Source organism: Carassius carassius, chromosome 5, assembly GCF_963082965.1.
Source record: "Carassius carassius chromosome 5, fCarCar2.1, whole genome shotgun sequence".
Classification (NCBI taxonomy): domain Eukaryota; kingdom Metazoa; phylum Chordata; class Actinopteri; order Cypriniformes; family Cyprinidae; genus Carassius; species Carassius carassius.
This window is the reverse complement of record NC_081759.1, coordinates 20,409,685-20,419,086: the sequence shown is the minus strand read 5'-3', so window position 1 is coordinate 20,419,086 and position 9,402 is coordinate 20,409,685. Positions and strand designations below refer to the sequence as shown.

The following is a 9,402-nucleotide window of genomic DNA, read 5'->3' as shown; positions in this document are numbered from 1 at the left end:
AGACGGTTTGTCTGATTTTCATTAAAATTTACTCAGATCATCTTCAGACTACGCTGCCAAAAAAGTTTGGAATTCAAGTTGATTAACTTCAAAAGTGATTAACCATTAATAATGAAATTAAAAATGCTAATAGCTTAGATTTGCTTCTGCCACCTATTGGTAAAATGGATAAACCATTAATAATGATTGAATTCATGATTTTTCAGCCAGTTTAAGTAAAATCACCATAAAATATCCTTATACTCATTGTTGCCTTTGGTCTTATCCTCCCTGCCATACTTGCTCAGTTGCTCCTCATTCTCTGCTGTGCTTGGCCCCTTAACTTCTGCATGTTGTTATATTTCATTTACACTGAAGAGAATTTGAAATTAAATACAGCAGCTAGCGATTTATATATTATTTATAACCATTATCTAGTAACAGACGGCACACATTTTGATAAAAGTAATTTATTATGAAAAATAACAGTCATGTGATATATATTTAGAATGTTGGGATAGTTCATCATCTTATCTGAAGCCCTAGTCATTAGCATATTAGAAAAACAGTTTTACATAATTAATCTTTAATAAACTTGTATTTGGTATATCACTTCATTTGGCACATAATTCATCATCCATGTCAATATTACAAAACAAGGTGTAATACTTCACTGACTTAGTACCACATTTCAACATATGACTTCAGCTTTGAGACTTCAGTTTAATTTTGCCTACTTTCGGAACGAAAGCAAACAATAAAGTTATTTAGTAACCATGCATTTTAAATTCAACAAAAACAACAGTCATATAAAAAGAAAATTGTGAACACTGCCTGAAACCATGTCACATCAGCCAGAATTTGTGCTAATTCAATGATAAATCACATTAAAAGAATCTTTCAAACACATATTTGGTCTGAGAACCTATTCATTAATTTGCACATTATATTCTCAATGCAACTAGTTTGTTTAAAATGTTGGTATTGTCATGAAGGAAACCCTTGTCTAGCGCTGATAAGTCCCCTTAAAATGGGCTTGAATCTCCTCCAGAGTTTTGCCTTTGGTCTCAGGGACAAAAATAGCAGTGAAGATGACATTGAGAGCACAGAGTGCAGAGAACATCCAGAATGTCCCTGCGCTGGTTATAGCATCCTAAAAAGAAACATTATTGATCCTACATTAGATCATTTTGTTAAACTTAGAAAGTTTCTGGAGAAAATACATGACCATCAGCTTACCATGAGGTTCTGGAAGGTCTTGGTGACAATGAAGGCACAGGTCCAGTTGGTAAGCACACACAGAGCACTGCCCAGTCCTCTCACTCGGGTAGGAAAAATCTCAGACATCACCAGCCAAGGAGTAGGACCCCAACCAAGAGCAAAACCTGATTAACACATATTTATGATAATCTGCAGTCCATTTACTGACCCTTTTATGCATATTTTGGAATAGTTTTAGCATGTTAATCGATATGACAATGATAATGTATTTGGTCTTGGTGGAATAAATCTGTGAAATATGTTGCTGCTATTGCTGCAGAGCTTGCTACTGCCAATAAATAAAAAGGCACGCTGCTGTGAACATGCAAGATATGCTGCATCTGCTGCATTAATAGGCAATGGCATATATAAATCTGATAGCAGATCTAGACAGATGGAGCTGGGGGAGGTGGAGAATTTCAGAGGGAACCAGTTTACAGTGAACCAGATTATTTAAATGTTGAACATTGGCTGCAGAATCAGAAATGCAGAAATGATGTGGCCAATCAGCCTGTATCATTTACAGTTTCATAACTGAACTTGATATTTCACCAAAAACAGGAACTGGACAAATCCTCAAGTACAGCAACATAGTGAAAACTAGACATCACTGTATATTTTGCTTTTTCTTTAAGTCGATCTGGATCTGTAAAATAATTGGTTTCTGGATGGACATAAATTCTGATTACAATTCTATTATTTTATCAACCGTTTCATATGAACTTGTTCCTAAATGGTGAGTACAAACAAAATGAATTGCAGGTAGCCACCTTACATGTCGATTAAAAACTTACCATGTATGTGGTTGTAGGCAAGAATAAGCTGAACATTTTATCTTTATGGTTCTTTATATTTGAACTAAATTGATTTGAACTATGACACTATTATCTTCTGTAGACCCATTTTAGCAGAATTGAACTAGTTTCATAATTAATGAACTTTGCATCATTAACAGTTATTGAACAGAACTGAAGCAACACTGAACTAAATTGAGTTGAATAATGACGCTATTGTCTTCTGTAGTGCTGCTTTAACTGAAAATGATGTTGTTTCATAATTGATGAATTTTACATTAACCCTGTGCTATTTAAATAAATTTAATGACCACATACAGCAGGTAATCTTAATACAGTTGCTAAATACTTCTTGTTCTATGGTAAGTTCCAGTGAAATACATTTCATCTAACCTGCAATGAAAAGGCCCATGCTTCCCACAGCCAGCCAGGCCAGGTCTGTAGGAGGCTGCTCTGCCAGAGAACCCTGGGCGTCTGTTAGTACACTCGTCAGTGAGGAGTTGTTATGATTCACAGTCAACTTGAAATATACTCCAAACACTGCTTCACTAACACACATGGTGACACCTTGGGGGGGACAATCCATTTAATTAAGGACAATCCATTTAAATTTTTTTCCAAAAACAGTAGTGCAAATGGTAACACTTTAATTAAAGCCTTTATGCATAATGCATTATAAGGGTTTATTAAAGGGAATAATGCGTTAAAATGTGTTCATAATGTGCATTGTAATACATTATATCTTGTCGTAAATAATTATAACCAAATTTAAAATGCATAGTGTAACATTGAATTGATAAAGATACATTTTTTAACCGTGGTAACAATTATTCATTAGATTGTATACAATGCATTATAAGGTGCATTACAAGGCTTAATTAATGCATTAGAACTACTTTTATAATGCATTATACATAAAGGCTTTAAGTAAAGTGTTACTGCGCAAACATATCAGTTTATTAATGATGTTGCTACCAGACAAGATGAGGAGAATTTTTCGCCCAGCCTTGTCCATGATAGCAGCAGCAATTGCAGTGAAGACCACCTGTGTGGCTGCAACAATAACAGTGGCCACATCGCTGTTCTGTGGTGGAAAATAAAGAACATTACAATGTACATTTAGCATAAATAAAACTGAATGAATGAACTTCAACAAAACTCACTTTGAAATGGGCCTGCTCGAAGATTGTCTCTGCGTAAAACATGATGGCATTAATGCCGGTTAATTGCTGGAGAAGCATCATCATAATGCCTATGCCTAAAGGCTTAAAGACACCAGGGTCCTTTAGATCCGCCAGGCTGAAGCTTTGCTCCTGTAATCAAATGTCAACCTTAGTGACTTGTATACAGTTGTACATAGAATTGAATATATCAAATAAAAAAAAAAGCTTAAACTCTGGTTGGTAACACCCACATTTAATCATTCAATTCAGTTCCTATAGGATAGAATTTGAGAGAGTTCACCCAAAAATCTAAATTCTGTCATCATTCACTCACCCCCATGTTGTTCCAAGACTTTTTGCTCCTCGACAAAACAAAAATCAAGATTTCAAGAAATCAAGAAAACTGAAGAGATTTCAGTTTCTCCACTGAAAGTCCACACAACCAAAAAGTTTAAGCTTCAAAAAGTTGTAAAGACTTATAAAGAAATCTATATTAACTAAGCGATTTAATCCAAGTCTTCTGAAGAGACATTTTATACTATAAATACCGTATTTTTCGGACTATAAGTCGCATCAGTCCAAAAATACGTCATGATGAGGGAAAAAAAACATAAGTCGCACTGGACTATAAGTCGCATTTATTTAGAACCAAGTACCAAGAGAAAACATTACCGTCTCCAGCCGCGAGAGGGCGCTCTATGTCTCCAGTGGTAGACTACAGGAGCACTGAGCAGCATAGAGCGCCCTCTCGCGGCTGGAGACGGTAATGTTTTCTCTTGGTTCATTTCTCTCGGTTCATGTCAAATTAATTTTGATAAATAAGTCGCACCTGACTATAAGTCGCAGGACCAGCCAAACTATGAAAAAAAGTGCGACTTATAGTCCGGAAAATACGGTATATAATTTTATCTTTTTATAGAATTTTTTGCCCCAACATATAAACATTGTCCACAAGAACGGATAAAGTTTGTTTGTCAAGCAAGAATGGCTGCGCTTCAATCTATTTTTGAAGAACTCCATGTATGTGCATTGTTCAAAGTTTATATATATATAAATAAAAGCCTAAATTAAATGTATTTCTCATATAAAGTGATCATGTCTCTTGAATTATACCGCTCAAATCATGTGGATTTTGAAGCATTTTCTGTGGAACAGACTTTCATTGGAGGGACATAAATCATCATAAAAAAAAATATTCATTTGTGCTTCAAAAAAAGAATGAAAAGAGTAATGGATTTGGAACAACATGAGGCGGAGTAAATGATGACAGAATTATCTTTTTTTGGTGAACTATGTTTCATCATTGCATATCCAGTTCACTCAAAAAAATCTTATATTAGAAATTTTACATCGCCTTGAACTGCAGCCCAACATGTAATATTAAAATTGAGACTTTTGAACTTTGAGATGTGAAATAAGAAATTTGTGAGGTCTAACTTCATTTTTGTAGGCCTCTTCTATTTTAGCACACTCCCACTCTGCTGGGGCATCAGGACCCCTGAAGAAGCGCAGGGCCTCCTCTGCCTCTCTCCTTTTCCCTTGGGAGAGCAGGAATCGTGGAGTCTCCGGCATGAAGCACATAAACACCAGCATTAGTGTGGGAGGGATAGAGGATGCAATTGCTAACCATCGCCAGTCCAGGAACAAACCTTGAAAAATAAATAAAATTGCATTATTTAAAGTGATCGTTTGCCACAAATTAATCATTTACTCACCCTCATGGCATTGTATAAATACTACTATATATTACTGGAGGTACTTTTAAGGTATACAGTATATTACTACTGATCACACAGAATGGGTCAGGTTTTCATACTCTTCATGTAAACACTGCTAAGATAGAGCAATGTACAATGGAGGCTCTGTGTATGTCTAAGAGGGACATTCCTGAGCTAACTTGACCTAGCCATTAATGCAATACTGAAAGTCTTTCATAAGAATGCTCGCCAGCACAAGTTAGGGAGGCATTCACACAAATGTGAGCCTATTTGTTTATAAGAACAAATGAAGTACTTGAGTGCAGGGTTGCATTGGAAAAGAGACAGTATACAGTACATGTAAGATCTCACTGTAATTAAAGGCTGAAAAGTGTCATTTGATTAAACATTAACAATCATTTTATACAGCTGAGAGCAGTGTTTACTCTCAAAGGCACTCAAGTGTCATAACTTGTCACAATTCAGTCACAAGTTTAAAATGAGGGCTAATACCTGCTATATAGGCTCCCATAATGCCTATTACAACCATAAGTTGCACGCACGAGCCCATGGTTCCTCTAACACGCTCATGAGCCGTTTCAGAGATGTAGAGCTGTAGAAATGGAGAGCAAAGTCAAATGGATAATGTTCTATTGAATTCAATTTCCAAAATTTGTTAAAAAACAAGGTTCACATAATTTCAACTGTTAACTACGGTCTGCAGTTCTACAATAACAACAACAATAATTTGAGAGCATTTTTCCCCCATAGGAGTTTTAAAAACTTTGAAGGTTTATAAGTCATGAAAGGAACAAAATCAGCCAAATATGAAGTGAATAACAATGAAAAAATTTGATTTGAAGCAAAAAAGATATTTGAAAATTGGTCAAAAGGTACAAGACTGTGAAATTAACGACTGTAATGAGACAAAAAAAAAAAAACTACAATACAATTAAGCACATCGTATGACATAACCCAATTAAATGGAGACATATAAAACTATTCATTTAAAGGTGTTGATCATATATAGAAACAATAAATTAAGCGTATTGGAAAATATACCTAATATATATATAAATAAATAAAATGGGCTAAAGAGCCCATGATTCTGACTGTTGGAGACTTCTTTGAAGAATTGTGTTTTTACCAGGAATGTTGCTGTTAAACATGAATATTTAAAAAAAAATATTCGAATAATGCAGCCTGATGGTTCCAACAAAAGCAAATACAACCTCACTGTTCACAGTAGGTCTAACAGTTTAAAATGTATTGTTAAAAATCAGTTCCCCTATAGAGAAAAGGAATGGGATTTTTACTTCCAGCAATACACTGGTAATACTTACAGGTACAACAAGAGAAGTGACTCCACTGGCCAGACCAGTGAGCACTCTGCCCACATATAACATCCAGTGGTTCTGAGCAGCGATAATGATGGTAAACCCACAGATGAAGGGTAACGCACAAAACATAAGGCTCAATTTTCGTCCAATCTTCTCGACAATCCATCCTCCAAGGAGACCCCCAAGAGCTGCACCAAGGGTCACCACAGACTTTAAGACAGAAAATCATAATGTTGTTCCTTTGACATCAGAATCTTTGCTAAACTTTTTATACATGGACTAACTATCTGGATTTTGGTATTTAAACATTCTCCAACTCAGACATGAATGGCATTGTAAAAACGATAAGCACTTCTTTGAAAAAGAAATCATAAACAGGATCCAAAGCATTCACATACCCCAAACCAGGATGCTTCGTCTTTGCTGAGCTGCAGTCTTGGGTCTTGGATTATGCCGAGTTCAGGTATGGCAGGAGAGCTGTAACCCAGGACAAACCCGAAACTCAGGGGTCCCAGAACTGCTGCGAATGTGGCAATGTACAGCTTCCCATTCTTAACTTTACTGTCGAGCAAAAGCAGTTGCACACAGATCAACTATGAATAAGGTTACCATTCTTGTTAAACAGGTTTTCCATGAGTAAAGGAACACTGTATGTTAAGTCACTGTCAACTCATTCTGTTGACAAAAAGTATTGATTCTTCGTTGACTTTAAACAAATCACGGAGTGAATAACATTTTCAGTGCCAAGAATGTCATCACACACACACACACACACACACACACACACAGGAATAGTACCATGGTTTTTGTGGATAAGCACCATGTTCTTTGAAGCGCCATGGAGTAGCATGTAAATACTATTATTAGTTGCATAAAAGTGACCATAAAGTCACACTTACTCCAGATATGAGTCCTGCTCTGCTCTGTCCTCTTCTGTCTGCTCATCGTTGACCAACAGTGGTCTGGTCTCCTCATAATCATCCATAGTGTCTCCTCTCGCAAACGATAATCAAATAATCAAACACTTCATAGATAATCGCCACCGACAAACTGTGCAGTTATGTCATACATTACAACTGACAAAACATGTACAAGTTCAGCCTGAGAAGTATCAACGGCTTTGTTTTTCAGCATCGCGAGGAAAAACGCTTTATACACTTAACCGGTGTTGTCAGCTGACAGTAATACCTGCTGACCAATCGTTGCGATTTCAAAATAAAAGTCTGTTATTATTCCTTTGTGCTTGCGTACAAGAATGCACACACAAAAATATATCGCCTATTTTTAAAAATATTTAATCTAACATTTTGTTTTTAAAACCATTTTATACAATTGTTAGATGAAGTAATTTAGTACACATTCGTGCAGTTGAAAATATCCATGTGTTTTCAGAAGTAAGAATAATTTCTGGTCAGGGGCGTCATGCATTCATGATTTTTGAGGGGGCACATTTTTTTGGGGGGGGGGGGGGTATAAGTCATTCTACGAAAGCACTGTATAACTGATACAGGCTTATTTTTTTATTTATTTATTTTTTTTCCTTTTTATTCAAAACAATTCCAAACATGCTTAATATATCAGGAAATATCTCGTTTCTCAAATAAGTGTAGGTAAACGCGTTTTGCACCTTTATAGATTGCTATTTGATCAATATATGGAAATGTAGTGTAATCTATTAACTACACATAAAAACCTGACTTTTTACTTAAGTGCCATATCATGCCATAAAATATTTTTAATACGACTGAATTTGCATTTAATGTAAATTTTAATAATTATATTGTAAGATACTTATTTTAACACTTTCATTTTACAGAGAGTAAAGAACATTTACATTATCAAAAAACATTTTCATTCAGTCTAGCCAGAGTTCAGGCACTCTCAAAAACTCCCATTAAAATCACTGAATCACTTTACATTATGAAACGAATATCTTACTTACATTCGTATGCACATCTGCACTTTTTGTTGTTTCTGATGAGAGAATTCGCTAAATAATTCAGCCAGCGAGCAAGTGAACAAAACACTGCGTTTCAATAATCTTCCAGAAAAAGAAACCGGATATGTATGGGAAGTGCATAATAAAAAAAAATTCAGAGAACCAGTAAGTGAACAGATTTTAATAAACAATACTACAGAGTCTAATTGAGAAGCATATTTACACATGTGCACGTGTCTAGTTATGAAGCAGGGTTTGGTGCCATGGCACAGTCTCACTTTGACATGGCTGTGTCCTGTTTTTAAAAGGCCATTCTACTCCAGCCACATCAGGCAGAGGTCAGGCTATGGATTGTATATGTACTCCATTATTATTTGGCTCGAAATATTAATCTGATTTTATATCCTTCCCACCTGTAGACTGAGTTTTATGTCCAGAAAGCTGAATGATATCTTCAACTGTGTGACTTCCAATCTGCAGCACTAGATTACAAACACACCTGCAGTCTGGATCCCCGAACTGAGGCCTATCCTCAACAACTTGCCTTCATCCTCTACCTGCAGGCTGCAGGTGCAACAATTCATTTAGATGATAGAAATCAGATTATGAGCTTTATATTAAAATCTATGTATCACCTTTGCTGTTTGTGTTTTGAAATGTGTCCATTCATTAACACATTTATAAAACATTAAGTTTGCAGTCAAAAAGGTCATTAGAATGACTGACTGTTGTTGTTTTTGCCCTTTTGATCTTTACCTAATGGCCATTTTATTAATATTTATTTGCATAGTTGAAATGCACAATTTCCCCTGCAATAAAATGTGCATGAATTTATCACATATGGTCCTCTGCTGTTATTCATTGTTAATGACCATATATTTGTGTATATTCTAACTGACCTTATAGGTGTTGTTTTGATTTAGGGAAGTTTCTAAAAAAATCTGCAGAACTCAAACCCTCCTTTCGGGCCTTACAACATGAGAAGGTCAGTGCAGACTGTACCAGATATTTAAGTGCCCTTCAAAGAGATTTGAAGTTCACATGACTCTGAATTACTAGCTAAACTAACATCATGCATAGAATACCACTAGATGGCGATACATGCTCTCTCTCTTCACCTACTGTAACTACCATCATCTATTGATGTTCACATTATTAAGTACTGTTGCTTTTTTATTGTTATTTCAATTGTGTGTACAGGATTTAACTAAAATGCAACATATTCCTGAT

At 35.6% G+C, this 9,402-nt stretch overlaps 1 protein-coding gene across 1 annotated transcript; it reads right to left on the bottom strand.

The window, feature by feature from the left end:
- Positions 1–433: 433 nt before the first annotated feature.
- LOC132140955 (solute carrier family 2, facilitated glucose transporter member 8-like) lies at positions 434–7,427 on the bottom strand. The gene is made up of 10 exons (XM_059550064.1): positions 7,133–7,427; positions 6,632–6,794; positions 6,237–6,443; positions 5,407–5,506; positions 4,634–4,845; positions 3,197–3,346; positions 3,009–3,117; positions 2,427–2,600; positions 1,219–1,364; positions 434–1,132 (listed from the first exon to the last, which is right to left on the bottom strand). Exons 1-10 carry the CDS (start codon positions 7,216–7,218, stop codon positions 986–988), a joined length of 1,494 nt encoding a protein of 497 aa, XP_059406047.1. The 5' UTR covers positions 7,219–7,427; the 3' UTR covers positions 434–985.
- Between the last annotated feature and the right edge of the window lie 1,975 nt (positions 7,428–9,402).

Excerpts from the sequence above, each read along its gene's own strand:
- LOC132140955 (XM_059550064.1), bottom strand. The coding sequence starts at position 7,218 with ATGGATGATTATGAGGAGACCAGACCACTGTTGGTCAACGATGAGCAG. Across the intron at positions 3,118-3,196 it reads TCGAGCAGGCCCATTTCAAA|AACAGCGATGTGGCCACTGT; the intron begins GTGAGTTTTGTT and ends TTTCCACCACAG. Across the intron at positions 1,133-1,218 it reads AGACCTTCCAGAACCTCATG|GATGCTATAACCAGCGCAGG; the intron begins GTAAGCTGATGG and ends GTTTCTTTTTAG.